General features: G+C 42.1%; 1 protein-coding gene across 1 annotated transcript; it reads left to right on the top strand.

Moving 5' to 3' along the window:
* Positions 1 to 47: 47 nt before the first annotated feature.
* Positions 48 to 26,078, top strand: ncapg2 (non-SMC condensin II complex, subunit G2). Its single transcript, XM_023972935.1, has 27 exons — positions 48 to 127; positions 360 to 475; positions 981 to 1,166; positions 1,609 to 1,723; positions 1,844 to 2,001; positions 3,358 to 3,492; positions 3,939 to 4,033; positions 4,687 to 4,843; positions 5,366 to 5,458; positions 5,576 to 5,701; positions 5,986 to 6,165; positions 7,294 to 7,446; positions 9,083 to 9,305; positions 9,566 to 9,660; positions 10,365 to 10,538; positions 10,798 to 10,868; positions 10,974 to 11,127; positions 15,655 to 15,828; positions 15,914 to 16,030; positions 20,459 to 20,599; positions 23,097 to 23,196; positions 23,395 to 23,582; positions 24,030 to 24,173; positions 24,315 to 24,418; positions 24,674 to 24,774; positions 25,044 to 25,146; positions 25,764 to 26,078. Exons 2-27 carry the CDS (start codon positions 398 to 400, stop codon positions 25,819 to 25,821), a joined length of 3,423 nt encoding a protein of 1,140 aa, XP_023828703.1. The 5' UTR covers positions 48 to 127; positions 360 to 397; the 3' UTR covers positions 25,822 to 26,078.
* The last annotated feature ends 712 nt before the right edge of the window (positions 26,079 to 26,790 follow it).

The raw sequence follows: 26,790 nt of genomic DNA, 5'->3' as shown, positions 1-26,790 counted from the left end.
GTGGCTTGCTCTACAAAATGCTGCAAAAATAAATTACAGTAGATTGCGTGCGTGCAAAAAAACGTAATGACGTTGAACAGACGTGGCTCTGGATCTTAAATCTAAATTTGCGCGGGGAAGCTGTTGGGTGAGTGTGTGGCTAGCTAAATCATAAGTAATTGTTTATGATTTTTAAGAATAACGACACAAAACATTGATATGTATTTAACATTAAATTCGCTTAGTGGTATATGATGTTCTGATGAACTTTAGGTCATATTTCGGTCTATAAATCGGAAACACGAATCTAGCTAGCTAACTTGGCTATGTTATTGTTGCTCATGATGTCATGACATGTTGCTTTTATCCCAATCATTCAGAGTTTTGACTGCTTATTTCACGGCACTGGCTAAACGAAATGTCTAAGCGAGAGGCATTTTTAAACTCGGTCTGCAAAGACAATGTGGGGGAATTTCTGAATTTCACTAAACTCCATGTAAGTAACTTTACACTTAGCTAACGTTAGCTAGTTTGTGCTGTCAGTTTTATAGCTGGGGTGTATTCATTAGGAATTTTATTTTACTCCAAACGGAAAACTTTTTGCAATGGAAACGAGAGTTTCTTTTGGACAAATTCAGTTGGGTCCCTTTCGTTCCATTTGCACTGTTTGCTTCTCTTTGGTGCTGAAATTGTAAACGTATTCCTTTAAAGATGTAATGAATACACCCATTGTTAGCATTTAGCAAGTCAATTATGCTCCACCAAGTGAGCTAACTGTTTACTTACATTTCTGATGAGTGACATGAGCTAGCTATATAACTACATTTAGATGGTATAGCTAAAACCAATGTCATTTTTGTCAACCTTCAAAAAGATATCATATAGGACCAATATCATGAATCTAAAATGAGTATTTTCTACAATACTGATTTGTTATGTTTGTGTATATATCTGAGAGCCTTCCCTCTGACCCCATATTGTTGGTTGAAATGTTACCGCAGAAGGACACGACTGAGCCCTTTGACTTGGAAGAGGTCCTGCAGGAGTTGCCAAAGGTCCAGAGAGAGGCACTGTGGGCCAGACTAGTCACACTGCTTTGTGACCAGCTGGCGGCCTTCCCACAAGAGCACTGGGATGCTGGCATAGAGGAGGACAATGACATGGAAATGGAGGTGTCCCCAGACCTGGTGAGTACTTGTTAGTTATGTCACTTAAAGTTTATACAATACTAGTATCGTGGCAAGGAAACAAAGCATGAAGCGGGTTTAATTTGAGTGATACAGTCCTAATGTTGGAAAGGAACCACATTATGTTGTCACTCAGAGTAGCATTTGTTTATTTTTCATGCTATATCACACAATATTTTACTTAAAGCAGGTTCAACCAAAGAGCTTAGTCTGCCTCTGAGTAAAAAAAAATTGCCATGGAAAATTGGGTATCATAGTATTGTGATACTGGTATAGTGATAACTCTACATCCTGGCCACTCTTGCTCTTCTATATTGTTCCAAACTGGACATGACAAGAGAAATTGTTTTATTCTTGCTCTGACTTCATCTCCTTCATCTAATGTAAGTGTTGTCTACTATTCCTTGGTTGAGAGGTGTTAATCTTTACCGTTCTTGTTCAGACGCACACCATATCTGTTTTTGAGGGAGTGACTCTCGTGGTCACTGCTTCGGTTGAAGTCATTGAGGATGGTGACGCTTACAACTCTCTCTTAGAGTGCGCCAACATATTAAATGGTGAGTGCCTTAGTTTTATTGAATATTAACCCTTTATCCTCGATTTTTATTAAACTTCTGTAGTGCTTTTCATAGCCAGTAAAAAAAAAAAACTCAACTCTCTCTGTCGAACAACTCCAGGTGTCTTGCCCTACCTTCCTGCCTCTGCGATGCCTCTGCGGCAGGCTGTCCACGGTCTGTGTGAGGCCTGGTGGAAGAAAGGCCTCCTGGGGAAAGAAGAGCTGGGCCGCACAGCCTTCCTCGTATGCCTGGAGAAGACTCTCATACTGAAGAAACCAGTACGTACCCTTTAGCACCAACATGGCCTGTCGTTGCTTTTCAATTTGGCTCTCTGTCAGTCTTGCTTTATAGGATTGCTTAAAAATATATATCACAGTTATTTTTGGTGGAAAATACAGAATGATAGGCTACATGTTTCATGTTTCCTTCATTTTTTTTTTGGCTTGCTTTTTATTTTGTTCGCCCCATATCTGATTGGCTTTCCTCCTCTGTGTTTTGTCAAGCCCCCTATATCCCTAATCATCTCCATCAGGAGTCAAAAAGTGAATGACTGGTCTCATTAAATCTGTTTTATGTCCACTCCGTGGTCTTGACAACAGACGAGCGCTTTCTAATCACCTGGTCCTCTCATTCAGTGCTCATCTGAAGAATTTGATTTGAGAGTATGTACTTTATTTTATTTCTATGTCAGAACTGAAGTCTTCAACTCTAGTGTATCTGAGAGAGGTGGATATTTTCAGTGGAGTGGTATACGATTATGGTCTGTGTGATCCTCTTTTTCTGCCCTAGTGAGATGGATCCGCTCTTGTCGCAGGCAGAATCTCGGGGGGGTGTTTCACGAAAATAGTGAATTTTGCGCCCGATTTGATATTTTGTCTAAATTGGGCACGAATATTGCATTTTTTTAATGAACTTCCCTTTAATATACCGCACATGGAGAATTCACTACGTTTGAATTTTATACGAATAACGACTTTCTAAAGTGACCAAAATTCTGCATTTTGCCATTTCCCTCCATGCACTCTCTGTGACTTCTAGGAAGTTTTTAACTCTCAACCCCAAAATTTCACCATCATTGTAAAGCCCTAGTTATTTTGTTGCTTTGACAGTCATTTCTGAAGATGATCATTTATTTCATATGATTAGTGATTCATTTACGTCTGTCCCTCATTTTAAGGTCAACCCTGTTTACGTGAACTGAACTCTCATTTTAATATGGTGAAACTATTCCTTAAAAAAAAAAATCTAAAGAAACATTGAGCGTCTAATAGTCAAATCATAGTGTAAAAATAGGTGAGCTGGTTCTACTCTTTTTGTCCGTTTTGTGGTGGGTAACTGAGTTGGTCGAGCATAACACGTCAACCCTGTTACCCATACATTTCTAGCCTGTCTATCAATTTTTGAACAACTTATCTTGTTGTGACGCATTTAATTGCCACTTCTCAAAAGGCACCGACTTGGTGGAACGAACCATCTGCATGTTGGGCTGTTCTCCAAAGTGTCTCTGAGTATCTGGGGTAATAATTCTCTCTGTATTAACCGTTTGTATAATCTTGGCACATTTTGTCTTGTGGCGTCGACCAGTTTTGTATATGGGTTGCTGAATGTCGTCACTGCGTTGTCTGTGTTCTCAGGTGACTGAGATCCGAAGGCTGTGGGGTTTCCATGAGGTGCTGCTGACTGTGGATTTTTCATCGGAGGACAGCAAGGAGCTGATCGATCTGCTGCTACAGTGCTTCCTCAGTGTCAATCACATCAGAAACGAAGATGTAAGTTTGTGTGTCAGAACTGGGTTTCAAATATGTAAGAAATGTATTCAATACTTTATCTGGGCCTGTTTGAGCTTGCCTGGCTTAATATAACAAAAGAAAAGACTGCAAACCCTGCCCATCTGGTACACCAGACAGACTCAAGCAAACGCTCTGTTTTTCAATCGATTTTTGAAGTATTTGAAACTCAGGTCGTGTGTGTGTGTGTGTGTGTGTGTGTGTGTGTGTGTGTGTGTGTGTGTGTGTGTGTGTGTGTGTGTGTGTGGTGTGTGTGTGTGTGTGTGTGTGTGTGTGTGTTGTGTGTGTGTGTGTGTGTGTGTGTGTGTGTGTGTGTGTGTGTGTGTGTGTGTGTGTGTGTGTGTGTGTGTGTGTGTGTGTGTGTGTGTGTGTGTCCTACAGTATCATGCTCACATTGTTGTTCTGACAACATGAACTTTCTTGGGCAGGGAAAGCGTCTGATGGTGTTCCTCTTTAGCTGGAATGTCACCTTCATCCGGATGATCCATGGAACCATCAAAAACCAGCTACCTTACTTTGCAAAGTAAGTGTTTGCATTTCTAGTTTGGCCTTGTTAGAATGTCAGCCAGATTGGGAGGTTCAAGGTTCCATTCCGAGTCATACCAAAGACTCTTACAAAATGGGACCCGATGCCTCTGCTTGGCACTCCGCATGCAGGTGATTTTATTTGGCCTTCCAATTTTTCTGAGCAAAAACATTTATAGTTATTTTTATTTTTGGGGTTGGACATTAAGGACTGTAAAATTACCAGGATATCAGCTAAAAGTGATTTAAATTCAGGAAATCTGTTCCCGAGTATTCCCACACAAATATAGAGGCATATTTGTATGTATCCCAATGTAATCAAGGTTTGAAATGATTCTGTTTTTGTCAAATAGTGTTTCTGTTTGGGCTTCTTGCGGTCACTTTACAGAGTACAAATAATATATAGCTTAGTTCGGCCCGTGGCTGAATGTAATTGGGGACCCCTGATTTGGAGTGGGGCCCTGTCGCGGACTAGCGTCCTGTCCAGGGGGTGTAGTTGCACCTCCCGCTGCAGAAACAGGAGATGGTCCGTTGTGGCTCGGTCAAGGCTTACTTATTCTAAGGTAGCTTGTCAGGAGGCAGTGGTTTTCTACCATTCAATTCATGATGATATACCTGTTTTTTTGTGTGTGTTTTTTACTCTTTTCCCAGTTCCCTCACTGACCACATAGCTGAGATCTACTACCGGGCCTGGAAGAAGGCCTCTGGGTTCTGTCTGGAGCAGATAGAGAGCACCTGCATCCAGGACTTCATGCAGCACGCTGTGCTCCTGCACAGGTCTTCACCCGTCCATGCCAAAGTCAGACAGGTGGGCGTGCACATTTGACTCGGTGTACGTCCCAAATGGCACCCTATTCCCTATATAGTGCGCAACTTTTGACCAGGGCCCATACTAGTGCACCCATAGGGCTCTGGTCAAAATGAGTGCACTATATAGGGAATAGGGTGCCACTTGGGACGTACGTGGACAGAGTAATACTTCAACAGCACACATTATTTGTATTTTTGTTTTCTTCTCTTCTTTCATATCAAGACTGCTAAGGCTTTAGCATAATATAATAATATATGCCATTTAGCAGACGCTTTTATCCAAAGCAACTTAGTCATGCGTGCATACATTTTATATTTATTTATTTAGACATATGGGAGGTCTGGGGAATTGAACCCACTATCCTGGTGTTGCAATACCCATGCTCTACCAACTGAGCTACAAAGGACCAGATCATATCAGCAAACCTCTAGCTGGCTTACTTTTCCACAAAGTTGACATATTCTTTGCAATTGTTGACATGTGTTTTATGTGTGTGACTGAACTCTCCCTTCTCTCTAGATACTGAGCTACTTTCACAAACTCAAGGGCCGCCACGGGTTGGATGAGATGCTCTACAGACTCTACAAGCCCATTCTCTGGAGAGCGCTAAGTGTACTGTCAAAGTTTCCTTCACACACATACTCTCTTTATTTCTGGATAGTGTGTATTCMCCCCCCCCCCCCCCCCCTTAGTTGAACTAATGAAGGAATCGTCTCGCTATCATTGTAGGCTGCCAACTCTGAGGTCCGGGCCAATGCCACTCTGCTATTCACAGAGGCCTTCCCTATCCACGACCCCAGCCAGAGCAGTGAGAAGATGGACGAGACCATCCAGAAACAACTGGACACGCTGGTCGTAAGTCTGAATTTCCAAGTGGTCGTTTTTAATGTATTTGAAACCCCCCCCCCCCCCCCCAAAAAATGCCACAAGTTGAGCGAGTACGACAATTTGGTATTGCAAAAACATTCCCAAATCAGCATAGAATGTTTCTATGTGTAGATTAAAGGGTCAAATAGTTCACGTGTAGTGAGGCTGTTTTATCAGCACTGTACAGTGTCTTCCTGTTTATTCCTTGCGTCTCATAAATCTCCTGAAGCTCTCTCCCGTTTGTTCCTGCGTGTCTGTTTGTAATATGTCAGAACCTGCTGGAGGACCCTCAGCCCCTGGTGCGCTCCACAGCCACCCTGGGGGTCTGTAAGATCCTGGCCAAGTGCTGGGAGGTCATCCCCCCCACCGTCATCACCGACTTCCTCAAGAAGCTGGTGGTAGAGCTGGCCAATGATACCAGCTCCCCTGATGTCCGCTGCTCCGTCTTCAAGGTGGGTGACCCCAGTATTGAATACTATAGAACACTATATAATAGAACATGACATGGCTAGAATAGAACATGGCTCTAGTCAAAAGCAGTGCACTATATAGGGAATAGGGTGCCATTTGGGATGCAGACCTACAGTGCATACGGGAAAGTATTCCGACCCCTTCACTTTTTCCACATTTTGATACGTTAGAGCCTTATTCTAAAATGGATTAAATAAAAATAAAAATAAGGCACATGACAGCCCGCTTGGAATTTGCCAAAAAGCACCTAAAGGACTCTCAGACCATGAGAAACAAGATTCTCTGGTCTGATGAAATCAAGATTGAACTCTTTGGCCTGAATGCCAAGCGTCACGTCTGGAGGAAACCAGGCACTGCTCATCTCCTAGCCAATACCATCCCTACGGTGAAGCATGGTCGTGGCAGCATCATGCTGTGAGGATGTTTTTCAGCGGCAGGGACTGGGAGCCTAGTCAGAATCGAGGGAAAGATGAACGGAGCAAAGTACAGAGATCCTTGATGAAAACCTGCTCAGGACCTCAGACTGGGGCTAAGGTTCACCTTCCAACAGGACAACGATCCTAAGCACACAGCCAAGACAACGCAGGAGTGGCATCGGGACAAGTCTCGGAATGTCTCTGAAGTCCGGGCCCAGCCAGAGCCCAGACTTGAACCCAATCAAACATCTCTGGAAAGACCTGAAAATAACTGTGCAGCAACACTTCCCATCCAACCTGACAGAGGATCTGCAGAGAAGAATGGGATAAACTCCCCAAATACAGGTGTGCCAAGCTTGTGGTGTCATACCCAAGAAGACTTGAGGCTGTAATCGCTACCAACAAAGTACTGAGTGTAGGGTCTGAATACTTATGTACATTTGATTTTGAGTTTTTATTTGCAAAACATTTGCAAATATGTCTAAACCAGTTTTTGATTTGTCATTATGGGGAATGTGTGTATATTGAGGGAAGAAAAACAATTATCTATTTTAGAATAAGGCTGTAACATAACAAAGTGGAAAAAGTTAAGGGGTTTGAATACTTTCCAAATGCACTGTGCAACGGTGAACTATGACCCCCCCCCCCCCCCCCACTAGATCGCCACCAGTCATTGTTAAATCTTCTCTCCAGTGTTTGACCATCGTACTGGACAATGGCTACAGCCACCCATTGCTTGAGCAGCTTCTGCCAGCTCTGAAGAACAGCCTCCATGACACCTCGGAGAAAGTACGCGTGGCCTTCCTTGACATGCTGCTAAAGATTAAAGCAGTGCGGGCCGCCAAGGTAAGACACAACTCGTGTTTGTTTTTATTGTACAGGCATGTATAGATACATATTCTGTATGAACATCTTTAGCAACGCACATGCCCCGCCCATCTGAGGGATCTGTCTTTTTCAGCCATCTATTTCCTGTGTTTTGAGGGGTGCAGAATCGACTTGTCACTTAAATCTTGCTGGATGGATTGCTTTCATTTTACTTCTGTGACTCTCTTTTTATCTTGTAAATGTTCGTAATGACCTGTCAAACACACCTCGGTAATGGGGGAGATGGGCACATTGGGATACAATGGCTTTCAATTGCATCTATAAGAATGCTAAAGCTTAATCCGGGATTTAACACACTGTCTTGACACTTGCATCACAAGAAAGAGGAGAAAGATCACCTTTTTTTTATTTTTATGATAGGCGTACGTGTTTTGTGGAACTGAAAGAAAGTAATTTAATACAGTTGAAATGTTTACCAATTCAGATGCGTTGAAATGGAAAAACTCAACAACATGAGCACCTGGATGATAGGGATGTTGTGTCTGATCTTGCAAACGATGTAAAGTATGCTAAGTGTAATCTAGAACCAAGTGTGTTGATTTGTATTTCTGCAATTGACAACACTTGTTGAATTATGCAAGAAAACGTGAGAACAGTAACTAATGAGGCATAGACCATGCAGATGAGTGCAGGTAGGATAGACAATGTTTTGTTGGTTGTTGCCCTGTTCTTCCCCTTTATGTTAATTGTTTCATATCTGCAAATATACACGGTGTGTTTATGCAAATGCTCAACATACTTTTATTTTAACACTAAATATAAATTTTTTAAAAACTGCTACAATAAGAATGTACACTGAATGTATAAAACATTAGGAACACCTTTCTAATATTGACTTGTGCCCCCTTTTGCCCTCAGAACAGATTCAATTCGTTGGGGCATGAGTTCTACAAGGGGTTGAAAGCGTTCCACAGGGATGCTGGCCCATGTTTGACTCCAATGCAGTTGTGTCAACTTGGCTGGATGTCCTTTGGGTGGTGGTCCATTCTTAATACACATGGGGAACTGTTCAGTGTGAAAAATCCCAGCAGCGTTGCAGTTCTTGACACAAACCGGTGCGCCTGACACCTACTACCATACCCCGTTAAAAGGCATTCTATTTTCTCTTGCCCGTTCAACCTCTGAATGGCACACATACATAATCCATGTCTCAGTTGTCTCAAGGCTTAAAAATCCTTCTTTAACCTCCCCTTCATCTACACTGATTGAAGTGACATCAATAAGGGATAATAGCTTTCATCTGTCATGGAAAGAGCAGGTGTTCCTAATGTTTTCTACACTCAGTGTATATGAGTGTATTCTAAGAAAGAAAGAAAAAAGTGACATTTGACAATAAATTGAATACCTGAATTGCCACAATAAATTCCTCAATGCCATTCATTACTTGTCTGCCTGTAAAATGTTTTATGTCCAACTTTCGCATTTATTAGACTTGTTTGAAACCTTTTAACAATTTTGATGGCCATTGATATCTTCATTGTCATTTTGTTTGTGAAGGCCATAAACTTTTTTGATACCGCCACTACCTCTAATACTGCCAGACATTTACTTGTGATGCTCACCCTGCCGTACACCCCCCCTTTCATCTGGCCAGTTCTGGAAAGTATCCTCCATGGAACACCTGCTAGCCCGTCTGGCTGTCGACTCGCAGCCCGTCTCCAAGCGCATCGTCAACCTCCTCTTCAATTCCTTCTTCCCCGTCAACCAATCAGAGGAGGTGTGGTGTGAGCGCTGTGTCACTCTGATTCAGATGAACCCCAAGGCAGCCAGGAAGTTCTACCAGTACTCGCACATCTACACTGCCCCCACTAACATAGGTGAGTTTGTCCCACGTATACATGTCGCCCACCAACATACAGTAGGTGAGTTTGGCCTGCAGCTATGTAGCGCCTGTCAGCATATGTGGGATTTAAAGCCTTCATTGATCCTTGGAAGTTTACTGTTGTTGAAGTCATAGGTCTTTATTCCCCTGTAGATTATTATATATTTTTTAATACATATCTAGCTTGTAGATGTTGTGAGTCATTTGAAGTTGTTAAAAATCCCCAGACTGTTTACTGTACCTCCTGTGTCCCAGTCAAGCTGATGCTGACAATCCGCCGGTGTTTGAATGCCTGCATCCAGACTGAAGACCCAAACAATACAAACCCGATCAACAAGGAGAACGCTAGTGTAAGACTGATTGTGGCGTTGAATTTTGGATCACTTACAAGACTAAGGAGATTCTTGTTTGTCAGTGGAATGCATGTACTATGATGAAAAATGTTTATCATTCAAAATGCAATCTGGGAATAGTACCTCCCACCCCTTCTTGACGAAAATAAATTAACTTCTAAATGCCTCATGAGTTAAACTGTCGTACCCCATCAAAACCCCAAATACAATCTTGTTTTACTCCATTGTAAGCACTGTCTAGCTTCAAAACATGGTTAAAATGATCATTTTGATCTTATGGAGGGTCGGTCTTTGAATTTAAGAGTGCTTACATGTCTCCAGTGCAGAAAGCCAGTATGAGGGTCTGCGCTAAGGCTAGAATGATTGGTGACTGGTGCGTGAGAGAATAAATATCTGTATAGAGTTCATTAGGAACTCGCACTCAAACCATAAAAAGGAGAAAAAAAACAACAAGGCTGGTATGCAAAAGTATAAATCATTTAATACCAAGCTCGGGGGGAAAAAGTGCAACAACAAAAAAGGTTGACTTTGTATTCTTTCAACCATGGTATTAAAAAGCATATTTTTTTCGTCTCGGCCTCTTTGGCGTTTCCTATTTATGGTTTGAGTGCGGGTACCTACTGAACTCTACATACCATCACTCATCTGTTTACCACCACAAGTTGCTGAGTGACAGTTTTTAGTTTATTTTCAAATCTCAGGTTCTTGAGGATGTCCTTTCGGTCAAGGACACGGCGTCCATGGCCAGTCTGCTGGAGGTGGTAGTGATCCTGTGGAGGAGCATCCGGAAGGCCCTGGAGCTCAACAAGGACGCCCTCCAGTACACCACTGCCAAGTTTGGCTCCGTCGTGCCCAAATATTTCAACGTCTTCCAGGTATGAGGTGGACTGGAGGTTGCGTCCCAATAGTCTCTCCTTTCTCCCAAACTGCACACTGCTTCACTTCCATTCATGGATTTGAAAGGAAATGACTGGTATATTGACACTCCCTCTAGCCCATGCCTACACCAATCCAATGTTTTTAAATGTGTGGGGAGTAGTGAGAGTGCACACTTCAGGAAGAAGTGAGATTATTGGGACGCACCCTAGATATCCTCCACATCTTTTAAGGTGTCCTCACTTTTCTCTCTTTCAGGAGGAGCGTTGCACAGTTCCCCTCATCCAACTGGCCTCCCTACTGCCCCCAGCTTCTGTCCCCACTTTCAGGTCAGTTGGGGTCCTGCTAACTTGTCTCCACTTCAGACTCTCTCACTCAATCACTTACTCACGCGCACGCGTTAACACTGTCCCCTCCTGGTCCCTGTGTTCCAGCTGTGGGGTGCTGTCCAGGCTGAAGAGGCTAGAGGCGGGGGCCAAGGTGTCCCAGTACAGTCAGATCATCGAGTGTCTGTGTAGCTGGGGCCAGGCCGCACATGTCCTGGAGCTTATCACCGACTGGCTCACTGAGGCCTTACCCACCGCCGCGGTAAGTAACACACTGAGGTTGCGTCCCAAATGGCACCCAATTCTCTATATATTGCACAAATTTTGATCAAGGACCATATGTTCTCTGGTCAAAAGTTGTGCACTATCTAGGGAATTGGGTGCTATTTGGGACACAGACACAAATACATTGTTATGCCTCAGTGGACCCTCAGTGGCTTCTTGGGATATTTATATTTTATGCCTAAAATATAAATATCCAAATGAACCACTGAGATCTTGTCCAGGGATTCTGCCATTGAAATCCTTATTATACAAGAGACACAAAATTCAGATTCTACAGCACAACTGCAGTCATATTTTAAGTGTGAAACTAAACAATAACTCAATAATTCATGCCTTCTGGGAGTGTTATAAAGCCCAGAAGTTATGAGCAGAGTTAGAAAGCTGGCTGTCAGAAGTTTTATAATGTAAGTTTACTTTTTAATCTGTCTAGCTGCATATTTCAAGACACCCAATGTGTTGGACAATTTTCTTTTCGTTTCTTACACTGAACAAAACTAAACACAACATGCAACATTTTTTTAAGATTTTACTGAGTTACAGCTCATATGGAAATCAGTCAATTTAGCGGAATTGGGCCCTAATCTATGGATTTTACATAACTGGGAATACAGATATGCATCTGTTGGTCACAGATATTTTCCTCCTTCGCATAGAGTTGTTCAGGCTGTTTATTGTGGAATGTTGTCCCACTCCTGTTCAATGGCTGCGCAAAGTTGTTGGATATTAGGGATGCACGATATATCGGTGAGCAAATCGGAATCGGCCTATATTAGCTAAAAATGACAGCATCGGCCTGATGTCAAGTTTAACGCCGATGTGCAAAACCGATGTCAAAGCTAACGCGCATACCTATATAACGTAGGTAGATGACGTAATGACGCCACGAAAAATACAGCGCTACACAGAACAAAAGCAGAAAAATACTAAGGGCACACTTCCAACAGCTAAACAAGTTGAGCAGTCATCTGAAAGAGTAAGAACATTTCAGCGAGACAACTCAAAGGTCGAAATCCATTAACGCCAAGATAATGGAATTCATGATGCTACTTGCTATGTGCGTCACGACTGACATCTGGACCAGCGATGTCAGCCCCATGAGCATGCTGGGTCTGACAGCACAGTGGGTCGACGAGGATTTCGTACTGAGGAAAGCCGCATTGCATGCTCAAGAATTTGCTGGTTCTCATACCGCTGCTGCCATTTGAGAACATGTTTGAAACTTGAACACACTCCTAGCGCCATTCGAACAACTGACTCAAGAAATATGCAAATCAACTGCGTCTGCAGCAGACATGATACCCTCTGTCATGGCATTAAAACGCCTGCTCAACAAAACTACCGACAGACCGTGGGGGTTAACTTACAAAAGTACACTACTAGAGGCTGTGAACAAGCAATTAGGTGGTATTTTCTCTTAGCCTCTTTACTGTGTCGCCACCATGCTCGATGCTAGGTACAAGGGCCGCTACTTCGATGCAGACATGAAACAGGGTTTACGTGAAATGTTACATACACAGCTGGACAAGATGGAAGCGGACACAGTGACAGTGGGCACCGAGGAAGAGAGGCCACAGACAGACAAAGCTGAAACTTCACTGCTTGACATGTATGATGAAATCCTGGTTGAGAATGAAATGACTGAACAAATGAGCAACGAAACAGCACAGAAAGTAGGTGAAAGAAATAGGTTTGATTATGTTTTACTGGTAATGGGGACATACGTAAATGCCAACAAAATAACTTTTTTGTGTGTGTGTGTAACCTTTTTATTTAACTAGGCAAGTCAGTTAAGAACAAATTCTTATTTAGAATGATGGCCAAACCTGGACGACGCTGGGCCAATTGTGCGCCGCCCTATGGGACTCCCAATCACGGCCGGATGTGATACAGCCTGGATTCGAACCAGGGACTGTAGTGACACCTATTGCACTGAGTTGCAGTGCCTTAGACCGCTGCGTCCGTTTGTGTGTGTGTGTGTGTTTTAACTATTTAATTGTACTAGAATGCTTAAAATGCTACTAAAAATGTTAATATCGGTTATCGGTATTGGGTTTTTTAGCAAGGAAAATATCGGATATCGGTATCGGCCAAAAATGTCATATCGGTGCATCCCTATTGGATATTGTCAGAAACTGGCACACACTGTCGTACACGTCAATCCAGAGTATGGTGAGTATGCAGGCCATGGAAGAACTGGGACATTTTCAGCTTCCAGGAACTGTCAACAGATCCTTGCGACATGGGGCCGTGCATTATCATGCTTAAACATGAGGTGATGAAATGCATGACAATGGGCCTCAGGATCTCGTCACGGTATCTTTGTGCATTCAAATTGCCATTTGATCAAATGCAATTTTGTTGTTTGTCCGTAGCTTATGTCTGCCCATACCATAACCCCACCTCTGTTCACAATGTTGACATCAGCAAACTGCTCACCCACACAACACCCTCTGCCTGCTACAGTTGAAACTGGAATTAATCTCTGAAGAGCACACTTCTCCAGCGTGACATTGGCCATTGAAGCTGAGAATTTCCCCACTGAATTCGGTTATGACGGCGAACTGCAGTCAGGTCAAGACCCTGGTGAGGATGACAAGCACGCAGATGAGCTTCCCTGAGACGTTTCTGACCATTTGTGCATAAATTCTTTGGTTGTGCAAACCCACAGTTTCATCAGCTGTCTGGGTGGCTGGTCTCAGACGATCCCGCACGTGAAGAAGACGGATGTGGAGTTCCTAGGCTGGCTTGGTTACTTGTGGTCTGCGGTTGTGAGGCTGATTGGACGTACTGCCAAATTCTCTAAAACGGCGTTGGAGGCAGATTATGGTAGAGAAAGGAACATTCATTTATCTGGCAACAGCGCTGATGGACATTCCTGCAGTCATCATGTGACATTGTGACAAAACCGCACATTTTAGAGTGGCCTTTTATTGTCCCCAGCACAATGTGCACCTGTGTAATGATCATGCTGCTTAATCAGATTCTTGATATGGCACACCTGTCAGGTAGATGGATTATCTTGTCAAAGGAGAAATCCTCAAATCCTTTTTTTATTTTATTACATGAGTCAAAATTGGGATGGAAAAACACTGTGTAAACTTGAGGGTCATGAACAGTTAAAATCCTGTTTTTCATGACATTTTATGATATTTGAAAGAAACCAGATCAAAGTATGATCTGGGGGCGGCAGGGTAGCCTAGTGGTTAGAGCGTTGGACTAGTAACCGAAAGGTTGCAAGTTCAAATCCCCGAGCTGACGAGGTACAAATCTGCCGTTCTGCCCTTGAACAGGCAGTTAACCCACTGTTCCTAGGCCGTCATTGAAAATAAGAATTTGTTCTTAACTGACTTGCCTAGTTAAATAAAGGTAAAATAAAAAATGATGACCAAAGTATGAAAAATGACTTGCTTTTTCATTGGTAAAGTTACTGCCCCCCCCCCCCCATGTCAAACACTTGGATTCATTATTAAGGGGAAAGGTGTTATATCTTAACTCATTTTAATACACCAATCGTAACATGATATTCTCTTACCTAATTTTAATGAGGACTGCCTTGTAACTAACATCGGAGAAGGCGTGTTTGCAGAGGGACATGGTTTATATAGCCAGATAGCTACTCTACTGGTGCCAGCATATATAATTAAAAGTTTATCCTATTCATTTATGGCAAAGATGCATATGTTTTCCCTTTCAGCTGTGTCTGGTGTTAGCTAGTTACTGGCTAGGTCTTCAGACAGCATGGAACAAAAGGGGGGGAAGGGTCATTCAAAAATCCGCTGCCGTTGTCAAGTCAACACATCCGTCAGTGCCTCTGTGAACCGCATCACAAGAGACGTGCCAAATGTCTAAAAATATATATATATATGTAATTGATGCAATTTCAATGTTTGAGTTGGTTTGTATATCAACAAACTTTCTTGACGATTTTACTGCAACACTCCATACAAGTTGCTTGACATAGGCGTTTGAAAGTGCTGTCAGTCAAGGCGAGCTCATGAATATAAGCTCCCCACCGAATTTTTTAAAATTCCTGATGGTTAGCCATGAGAGAGAAAGTACTGTTCAGGGCCTTTAAATGACTAAAACCAGATAAAGTGTTTAGAAAAGATAATGGGCCTATATTTTTTTAATAATATATTTTTTTGGAACTAATAATCAACATAATAAAAGCTAGACGGGGAGAAATTAAAATTCCAAAAACAATGAAGTATTGAGCAGTATTATATGTTTGAGCAAAAGAACACTGCATTAGCCATGGCAAAAGGCAAAGAATTGCAGGAAATTAGCTTTAAAACTGCCACATTTTCTCAGCTCCATGGAGAAATGTGTAGAATTGCAGGAAATTGGATGGGGGGCCTCTAAAATACAGCCGGGCTGACCGCTCCCATTGCCACACCCCCTACCACACCCACCACCTAAACCCCTTTTTTATCCAGAAAAAAAACATGTAATCATGACATCATTGGCCATAACCCCCCTTCCTGCTCCCACTTCTCCTTCACAGGGCAACGGGAACACCAGTCGGAAAGTGCGCATCCAGGAGACAGTGGAGGCCAAGCCAGACCTGGGGTTAGATTACCTGGAGTACCTGGTCAGCCGCACCTCCACGCGGGACTGCATACTGCCCTTCAGGCATGGCCAGCTCAAACAGCTGCACAAAGCCCTCGGGGCCTGGAAGGTACAGTAGATATATTTTGATTGATGTTGCTTATATGTGCTGTGATAGGCATAGGTGTGATCCTGTGTCCTGTTTGCCTCCACAGTTGGTGCTCTACTCCCATCTGAGCTCTTCTGAGGCCCAGGCCGATGTTCCCAGTGCAGAAACGGCACTGAGGGCGTTTGCTCTTCACGCTCGTCTCAGTGCCCATCTACACCACAAAGTGAGTTCCATCACCTACATACTTCTACCTCTGCTGCAAAACAGCTCAATTCAGACTCCTCAAATCTGTGTACGGTAGTGCTTTGCACATGATCAATTGACAGAATTATCCTCAGGGTTGGTCAATTTTAATTTGATTTCAAATTCCAAATACAATTCAAGCAGGATGTGGAGAATTTACTTGGAATTGCAGCAATCTTCAAAACATTTAACTGGAGTTGAATTAGAATTTAGACTGTCTGAATTTAATTGGGACTGAACATGAACCATCCTTGGAATGGAATTGGAATTTAATTTAAATCGGAAAATAAAAACATCCTGTGGAATGGAATTCTGAAACTTGAATTGTATTAAAATTGTGTACTGGAGTTAATGCATTGAAATTTAATGCAAACTTTGTTTTAAATCAAATAATTATATACATGTTTTCTAATGAGGAGTTGATGTGCAATATATTTCCTGTTTGGTTATTTTGGTCCAATTAAAGTGATAGTTCACCCAAATGACATATTGGTTTTCTTACCCATAAGCAGTCAATGAACAATGACATTGTCGTTTTGTAATTTGGGTGAACTATCCCTTAAGGATGCCTTTTATACTAAGAATTGTTTACGCAATTATTATGTATTGCTTTATAATTCTACAACGTATGCCATTAAGCAGTCACTTTTATCCAAAGCAACTTAGTCATTCATGCATACATTTTTTACGGAAGGGTGGTCCCGGGAATCTAACCCACTATCCTGCCGTTGCAAAATCCATGCTCCACCAACTAACCTACAGAGGACTACAAAATGTTGGAAAGACACATTTTAAATGGTGTCAGGGGCTGATTTAACATATTTCCCAGCAAGCTGTTTTGCTGGTCCATTTTTCAAATGATTCGTTTGTCTTTGTACGTTGATTGTTATTTATATTATGCAGCACAAAGATAAATCATTTTTTAAATGTATTACATACTCTAATCTGTTAGTGGTTGGATTTATTGCACCCGTTATTGAGACTGGAGCCACTAAATATGGTTTATGTTGTCTTGTCAACTTTATACTCTCCACCTTGCAATCAGTCTGAATGCAAAATGTGCTTGATGAACTATTCTAAATATTGCAAATCCACCATTTTGGTTGGATTTCAACAGGAAATGAATATACCACCCTGAAGGTTATCATAATTTGGTCAAATGGCCTGTGCAAGTCAAATATGTAATTTTGCAGGGCTAGGAACTAAACAGGCAATCAAATATGTAGCTTCTGGTATTTGAGCACACATAGATTTGCTTATGTTATGTAGCCTTTGATAGAGGCTGGACATGTAAATGCATTTAGTAAGTCAATAACAAACCGTCATGGGGGGTATTTCCAACGTTCACTCTAAAGGCACACTAGGATATACAGTGCATTCGGAAAGTAGTTAGGCCCTTTGACTTTTTCCACATTTTGTTACGTTAAAACCTTATTCTAAAATGGATTACATGTATATTTTTCTTATCAATCTACACACAATACCCCATAATGACAAAGCAAAAACAGGTTTGTAGAATTTTTTGCAAATGTATTAAAAAACTAATATCACATTTTACATAAGTATTCAGACCCTTTACTCAGTACTTTGTGGAATCACCTTTGGCAGCGATTACAGCCTCGTGTTTTCTTGGGTATGACGCTACAAGCTTGGCACACCTGTATTTGGGAAGTTTCTCCCATTCTTCTCTGCAAATCTTCTCCAGCTCTGTCAGGTTGGATGTGGAGCGTCACTGCACAGTAATTTTCAGGTCTCTCCAGAGATGTTCGATTGGGTTCAAGTCCGGGCACTGGCTGGGCCACTCAAGGACATTCAGAGACTTGTGCCGAAGCCCCTCTTGCGTTGTCTTGGCTGTGTGCTTAGGGTCGTTGTCCTATTGGAAGGTGAACCTTCGGCCCAGTCTGAGGTCCTGAGGGCTCAGGAGTAGGTTTTCATCAAGGATCTCTCTGTACATTGCTCTGTTCATCTTTCCCTAGATCCTGACTAGTCTCCCAGATCTTGCCGCTGAAAAACACCACCATGCTTCACCATAGGGATGGTGCCAGGGTTCCTCCAGATGTGACGCTTGGCATTCAGGCCAAAGAGTTCAATCTTGGTTTCATCAGACCAGAGAATTTTGTTTCTCATGGTCTGAGAGTCTTTATGTGCCTTTTGGCAAACTCCAAGCAGGCTGTCATGTGCCTTTTACTAAGGAGTGGCTTCTGTTTACCATAAAGGCCTGATTTAGTGGAGTGCTGCAGAGATGGTTGTCCTTCTGGAAAGTTTTCCCATCTCCACAGAGGAACCCTGGAGCTCTGTCAGAGTGACCATCGGGTTATTGGTCACCTCCCTGACCAAGGCCCTTCTCCCCCGATTGCTCAGTTTTGCCGGGCAGCCAGCTCTAGGAAGATTCTTGGTGGTTCCAAACTTCATCCATTTAAGAATGATGGAGTCCACTGTGTTCTTTGGGACCTACAATGTTGCAGACATTTTTGGTACCCTTTCCCAGATCTGTGCCTCTACACAATCCTGTCTCTGAACTCTATGGACAATTCCTTCGACCTCATGGCTTGGTTTGTGCTCTGACATTCACTGTCAACTGTGTGACCTCATATAGACAGGTGTTTGCCTTTCCAAATCATGTCCGATCAATTGAATTTACCACAGGTGGACTCCAATAATGTTGTAGAAACATCTTGAGGATGATCAATGGAAACAGGATGCGTCTGAGCTCATTTTCGAGCCTCATGGCAAAGGGTCTGAATACTTAAGTCAATCGGGTGTTCGTTTTTTAAATATAAATATGCAAACTTTTCTAAAAAGTTCACTTTATCATTATGGGGTATTGTGTGTAGATTGAGGTAAACAATTCATTTAATCCATTTTAGAATAAAATGTGGAAAAAGTCAAGGGTTCTCAATACTTTCCGAATGCACTGTAAGCAAATATCGGCTTATATCCCAAAGTGCCTGTTAGTTAACGTGGCTGTTGCATTCAATTCTTATCAAAACTGTAGCCTTCAAGTGAGTGCGTAAGTGAATATATTCTCCTTAAAATGTAACCCTTTATGACAATACATTACATATCATAAGGCTATACCTCAACAGACTAGTTTTACCCTAACACAGGATGTAACATAAGATCAATCAATCAATGTGCATACAGAAACAGATATTTAAACACAATTCAAAAAAAAAAACTTGCAATAAAGCATGCTCGGAAATATGATAATGATGGGCGTGGATTTGAGTGTCAGTGTTTTACTACAGAGAAAAAGGACACAATCACACTCAACTCTGGCTATTAACATCAATGGGTTATTTTTTCAACACTGAGTGTTTCATTTAACTCCTGAATGAATAAACCTTTCACTTTACCTTTTTTTATAGTGTTTTTCCTTTATTAGTCAGATGCATAGTATGAAAGGTGGAGACGGCAATTGAACCCTGGTCTCCGGTCGGAAAGCACACATTTGCTTGTTGCGGGGAGTGTTGCCCACAGGACCACGGCGCTGGAGGATCCTCTCATTTCTATCATTAATCTTGTTTCGAACTACAGTATGCAATTGTAAATGTTACATAGAGGGTTTTGTTTGAATATTAATGTGTAGAAAATGTATGTTTTTGTTTTTTGACGATTTTAGTTTTTCGAGAGCATGGAGCTTTGTTCCCCAGAATGTGTTAAACCAATTGGGGCGAAAACGGTATAAAGTAATAATGAATAATACAGTAGGCACTACTGAGTGGAATGGAGTATTTAGCATGTTTTGGGGCATTATTTCATGCTCTTCATATTAAATAGCTTTAACTTAAATATCACATTTTACATGAATGTGATATTCACTAATTGGATGGGTTCTATTTCTAACTAATTAGATGTTTTACATCTTTGACGTATGTTTTAATTTGAAAACTATCTTATTGTGTTTTATGTATTTTACAAGTTAAGCTAATTCCCCAAATTCCTGAACGTTTTCAGAGTTCAGAGGTTATGGGTTGTCCCATTAGCAATCATCCACATTAGCAGACTTATCTCAAACGTCACGTATCTCCAGTCTAGTATAGGCCACTTTATCATAATTAACGATCAGCAAAATGTCCTCTAAGCGTTGGCTTTTGTCGGTGTCTGTCATTTTGGTTTATCGTCCCAGGTTTAATGAACAGTATTTGGGATATAACTGGTATTCTGTAGCAGTTGGTCGAGCGTGGCAATTGCGACGCCAAGATAGGGTGTTCGATTCCTGGAACCACCCATACGTTAAAAATGATGCACGCATAACTAAGTTGACTTTGAATAAAAGTGCTAAACGGCATATATTATTTCTTATATTAATTACTGGTCTGTGCAGTGTTTGGGCTATAACCACCTTTTACCACCTGTTATAACCACCAGGGCTTTCTGTTCTATAACCACGTGTTTTCTTTCCCAGTTCTCTGAGTGCAGGGATTTCCTGGGTGCTGTGGAGAACATGGCTGCATGGGTGGCAGAGAGGGCGCTGCCCTTCCTGGTCAGTCCCAGTGAGGGAGGGGTCACTGAGCAGCAGCGGGACCTCGCCAGGCAGGTGGTAGAGGTAAGCACAACCTGCTGGATAGAGTCGCAAGTATCAACCACAGGATGGGGGTTTACACCGTGTTTTTCTACACAACACCTACGTGTTATTCCTGTGTTCAGTATTCCCGAGGTACCTCAAGAGGTGTCAAACTCAATTCCTGGAGTGTTGTGTATTTGTATTTGTTGTGTATTTCACAAAGCCTTTTTTTTTTTTTACATCAGCAGTTGTCAGTGTTTTTCTGAAAACCTTTCAGACGTAAAAGAACAGCTGTGGCAAATAGTTGTGTGTTTGAGAAACCGTTACAGCTTTTTCCAATGAATTAAGTCATGGTAATGTATGAGCATCTTTATAGTTTTATGGTCAGTAGATCAATTCTTCTCCTTTCTTAGGCTTTCAGTTCTAGCTCAGTCTGCGCTCCAAATGGCACACTAATCCCTATGTGGTGCATTACGTTTGGTCAAAAAGTAGTGCACTTTTAGGGAATAGGGTTCCATTTGGGGCGCAAGCCTTAGTTGGTTATAGATTGTTATTCCACACTCTCGCCTATCAGCTCTCTGCTGTATGCCTCCCACTCCCAGAGAGCTAGATGGACTAATTTGTTCTTTTGAAACGGGCTTCTCTAGTTATTTCTGCCATTACTCTCTCGAGCCTGTCGCCCAAAGGCTGCTGCTGTGAGCGGATATTGAGAATAGACCCTCCTGTTTATCTCAGTACCCACTTCTGCTGCTTCCACCAACTCTAGGGCTCCAGCACCAACACTTGAGATTAAGATAGTACGGCGGCTTATGCAATGCATTGTTCTCAGGGAAAATGTGCACAAAAATGAAATGTTTAATGATTGAACGTTTTTATTGTCCTGTGATTTACAGTACCAGTCGAGTTTAGACACACCTGCTCATTCCAGGGTTTTTAATTTATTTGTACTATTTTATACATTGTAGGATAATAGTGAAGGCATCAAAACTATGAAGTAACCCGAAAAGTGTTAAACAAATCAAAATATATTTGAGATTCTTCATAGTAGCCACCCTTTGCTTTGATGACAGCTTTGCACAACCAGCTTCATGAGGTAATCACCTGGAGTGCATTTCAATTAACAGGTGCGCCTTGTTAATTTGTGGAATTTCTTTCCTTCTTTATGCGTTTTAGCCAATCAGTTGTGTTGTGACAAGGAAGGGGGGTTATACAGAAGATAGCCCTATTTGGTAAAAGACCAAGTCCATATTATGGCAAGAACGGCTCAAATAAGCAAAGAGAAACGACAGTCCATCATTACTTTAAGACATGAAGGTAAGTCAGTCCGGGAAATTTCAATAACTTTGAAAGTGCAGTCGCAAAAACATTAAGCGCTATGATGAAACTGGCTCTCATGAGGACCACCACAGGAAAGGAAGACCCAGAGTTGCCTCTGCTGCAGAGGATAAGTTCATTAGTTACCAGCCTCAGAAATTGCAGCCCAAATAAATGCTTCACAAAGTTCAAGTAAAAGACACATCTCAACATCAACTGTTCAGAGGAGACTGCGTGAATCAGGCCTTCATGCTCAAATTGGTGCAAAGAAACCACTACTAAAGGACACCAATAAGAAGAAAATACTTGCTTGGGCCAGGAAACACGAGCAATGGACATTAGACCAGTGGAAATCTGTCCTTTTGGTATGATGAGTCCAAATAATAAGATTTTTGGTTCCAACCGCCATGTAGGTGAACGGATGTTCTCCGCATGTGTGCTTCCCACCGTGAAGCATGGAGGAGGAGGTGTGGGGGTGCTTTGCTGGTGACACTGTCTGTGATTTATTTAGAATTCAAGGCACACTTAACCAGCAAGGCTACCACAGTATTCTGCAGTGATACGCCATCCCATCTGGTTTGCCCTTAGTGGGACTATCATTCATCTTTCAACAGGACAATGACCCAACACACCTCCAGGCTGCGTAAGGGCTATTTGACCAAGAAGGAGAGTGATGGAGTGCTGCATTAGATAACCTGGCCTCCACAATCACCCGACCTCAACCCAATTGAGATGGTTTGGAATGAGTTGGACCACAGAATGAAGGAAAAGCAGCCAACAAGTGCTCAGCATATGTGGGAACTCCTTCAAGACGGTTGGAAAAGCATTCAAGGTGAAGCTGGTTGAGAGAATGCCAAGAGTGTGCAAAACTGTCATCAGGTAAAGGGTGGCTACTTTGAAGAATCTCATATATCAAATATATTTAGATTTTGTTTAAAAAAATGTGGGTTACTACATGATTCCATTTGTGTTATTTCATAGTTTTGATGTCTTCACTGTAGAAAATAGTAAAAATAAAGAAAAACGTTTGCATGAGTAAGTGTCCAAACTTTTGACTGGTACTGTAGTTTAGTTGTATGGTCTTTCAGTATTATTACAGGTTCTTAAAAACAGTTGTCAATACAAACTCTGATTTACTATAAAAAAACACACATTAATGCAAGAGTTTCTGTATGTTAACGTTTTCTGTCCCTCTTTGCTCTAACGTTGTTGTGATGTTTGGCAGAATTTCCTCACAGTGTGCAGCGATGTGATCCGGGTGGGCCTTGGGGACGAGGAGTTCAAAGGGCAGGTCCTTCACCTGTGCTCCGTCGTGCTCCTCTCTGGTGAGTATAGCTATCTACACTACACAGATACAATGACAGACAGTAGAAACATGCAGAGTCAATATGAAGGAGTATGCCACTTTAGGGCCATTTTGGATCTGTAAATCAACTTTGCCATAAGGCACATTTAGAAATGTAGATTGTCGCTTGTGCACCTCGTCCAATTTCACTGTGTGTGTGTGTGTGTTGTGTTCTCAGAGAAGGGCTACCTGTGTGTTCCACTGCTGCTCTCTGTGCTGACGGAGGTGGCGGAGAACTACGTCCCCGAGAACCAGGGCCAGGACGACCAGTCCTCCATTATCCTCAGTGTGGTTACCAACATCTTCCAGAAGATCCTGGAGGTCATGGCTCGCCGCCTGAGGAAGGACCCCGAGGAGGGCCAGGAGGTGTGGAGGATGGCTGCTTCGCAAATGGCACCCTTCACTATTTATAGGGAATAGGGTTCCATTTTGGACGCATCTGAAGTCATCAGTCACCGTATCAACATAGGGCTTTTTATTGACTGTTTGGTGTGTTGTTGATTTGACTGTCAATCAAAAACGCACACTTAGGTCATTAGAGGTAGTCTCTTCAATCAGATTTTTAATGGCTGTGTCTATAAATAATACCTATTTGGCCGAACAACAGAAGCAGTACTGGAGCCATATGTATCAAGCTTCTCAGAGTAGGGTTGAGGATCAGCTCCCCCCAGGCCATGTAATCGTATTCATTGTGATCTAAATGACTGAACTGCACTCCTACTCTTAGACGCATGATACATTATGGCCCCTATTCACCTCGCAAATGTGAATAGATGATTTTAAGGTTGTTTCTCTCTCCCCTGGTTGTTGTAGCTGTGGCACTCGGCTGTTCCCGCTCTAGGAAACTTCCTCCAGGTCGTTCAGGCTTGGTCGGGCTTCGACTCCAACCCCCTAAACGGGGTGTTTTCAACCATCTGTGCTGCAACCCTGGCGGCAAGCCAACACTCCCTTCAAAGGGTAAGATCAAACTAAGATGGCTGATTCACTACAAACACTATTTTCCCATATAGAAAATATGATTCACAATGTTGATAGGCTGCGTATTAAGGACATGTACTATATTTTGTTTGCGCCGAACTTAAAACGTTTCTGTCTTAGATTACACATCCCCAAGAGGTCACAATACCAGAGACAGTCCAGGATTTGCCTCCTCTCTCATGCATCTTGTTGGACGTTCTCCTCAAATCGCCCCCTGTCACCAGGTAACTTCTCCCCAAGAGTTGCTGCTTTCTGACTATGCTGGCCGAGTTGGGTTAATTTTTTTTGTGATTTGAAGATTTTTATAGATTTTTCACACATAAGGAGTAATAAGAAACAGAACACACAAAACAAACGCGGTCAAAACCACACAATGTCATATAAGGACCGTGATAAATCAAACACAAAAAAGAAAGACAATGGACTATTATACTTTTTCCCTTAGTAGTTTCTGAACCAAGGTCTCTTCTCTTTTTCAGGGCCTTCCTGGCAGAGATCAACTCAACTGTTGACTCAGAGGTCATTGACGGTCTGACCGGATTGGCTGCAGTTCTTCACATTCTGGCCGTTGTCAGACAGAGTGAGTCAAACTGTTGCAATAAAGACATCCTTTTATCTTGGTCTAAACAATGTTTATGTTTTCACATTTATGATTCGTTTCTGACAGAGGAGCTACAGGTTTTTAGCTGCTAACTTTTGCCGGCGTGAGCAGAACGTGTTCCACGTTATCAACTGTTCTCGGGCCTGAGCCGGTTGTTTATGCCCAGGCTCCATTTAAAGGAATCAAATGCAAGAAGTTGTGTGTCCTGCGTGGCTGGCCTGTAATGATTGTGCCTGTTTTTCTTCCAGCTGGGAAGTTTAAGGCAGATCTGAAGAGTACAGCCGTGTCCATCCAGAGGCAGCTTCAGAAACATTACGCTGTCACGGCTGAGAACGAAGGACACATCCAGAGGTGACTAGACTAACGAACGTTACAGTGGTTGCGTCCCAAAGAGCACCCTGTTGTTCACTACTTTTGACAAGGGCCCCATAGGGCTCTGCCCAATAATGTTTGTACCATGTTTTGTGTTGCTACCATGCTGTGTTTTCATGTGTTGCTGCCATGCTATGTTGTCTTAGGTCTCTCCTTTATGTAGTGTTGTCGTGTCTCTTTTGTCGTGATGTGTGTTTTGTCCCATACTTTTTATTTATTTAAAATGTTTAATCCCAGCCCCCGTCCCCGCAGGAGGTCTTTTGCCTTTTGGTAGGACGTCATTGTAAATAAGAATTTGTTCTTAACTGACTTGCCTAGTTAAATAAAGGTTAAATAAAGAAAATATAGGGAATGGGGTGCCATTTGGTATGTACCCGAGTTACCTCCACTGGGAGAATTCTGTTAGTATTTTTTTTTAAATGTTATAAGACGGTTAAGTATTTTCGAGTTGTTAGCTAGCTAGAATCGCATGTACCCTGAACGTTAAGGGAACATGCTCGTAAACAGGGAATTTTGAGAGTGCAAATTATATTTTAATGGCAAAATAGCAACCTAAAAATGACATTAAATTTAAAAAATGTTTTCTCTTTCTCCAGGGTAATCTACGAATCTGCTATCAATACATTAAATGAGATTCTGATGCCAAGCCCATGAGGGGACAAGAGCGAGAGAACGTCAACATTTTTAACATATATTTAACATATTCTAATTGTATTTGTGTTGCCAGTGTCAGCTGTCTTTGTATTCTGTTCTATTTTTTTAAAGCTTTTCTGTGTAATCATGGTGTATGCAGAATGACTTGTAACTTGCTTTGGATGTATGTATTGCCTTAGTAGATATAGCTATGTGGCATAAACTGAACTGTGTGTAACATTGTTAACTGTTAAAAATAAATTGAAATTTTTGTTTCAGCTTTGTTATTGTGGCTTCTCTGTAAAATGCCTCTAAGGAAATCACCTGACCTATACCATTTAAAATCTGTTTGAACAAATTATTGATGGACATTTTGTTTGTTTGCATTTAATTTTGCTCCACCCAACACAAACAGTTCAGACATTCCAGACAGCCTTTAATTAACCTGAAACCCACAGGTTACCGCCCAACACCGAACCCACTGGAGGAAGTTTGTGAGTGACCTAACATGCTCCCTAGAGCGCAAAAGTCAAGTAAGTCATGCATGTTTTTACCATATATGTTGGCTGACAACTCACGATAACGACGTGGGCGCTTCCATGGTTTAGAAGTCCGCCTGTTCTGATTCTTGATGGCCAGATTGCTAGCAAGAATGACAAACTACGATGTGGAGAATCGATAGTGGGTCGTTTGTTTCATGTTGTTGATACCATGTCTTGTTTTGAGGTGTTCTCACTGATTTTATGTCAATGCTAATATGGCTAAACTTCGCTTGCTGGTGAACCAACAACTGTAAAGTTGTATTTGAGAGACAAGTGGTCATTGTGCAAATTAATGTATGCAGACGAAATATAGCTTACATGTCAACAATCTAAGCCAACCGCAACCTTTTTATCCCATGCTTGCGCGTGCATCGGTTTTGTTGCTAAACAGCCAACCAACCTATCTATGGTTTTTACAAGTATTCTGTATACACTTGAGTAGCCATGA

The sequence above is a fragment of the Salvelinus sp. IW2-2015 genome, linkage group LG27 (assembly GCF_002910315.2).
Source record: "Salvelinus sp. IW2-2015 linkage group LG27, ASM291031v2, whole genome shotgun sequence".
Classification (NCBI taxonomy): Eukaryota; Metazoa; Chordata; class Actinopteri; order Salmoniformes; family Salmonidae; genus Salvelinus; species Salvelinus sp. IW2-2015.
This window is presented reverse-complemented; position numbering and strand designations above follow the sequence as displayed.

Bases quoted from the DNA above. Each gene is read 5' to 3' on its own strand.
- ncapg2 (XM_023972935.1), top strand. From the start codon at position 398: ATGTCTAAGCGAGAGGCATTTTTAAACTCGGTCTGCAAAGACAATGTG. The intron at 5,702-5,985 runs GTAAGTCTGAAT...GTAATATGTCAG, and splicing joins AACAACTGGACACGCTGGTC to AACCTGCTGGAGGACCCTCA. The intron at 10,869-10,973 runs GTCAGTTGGGGT...CCTGTGTTCCAG, and splicing joins GCTTCTGTCCCCACTTTCAG to CTGTGGGGTGCTGTCCAGGC.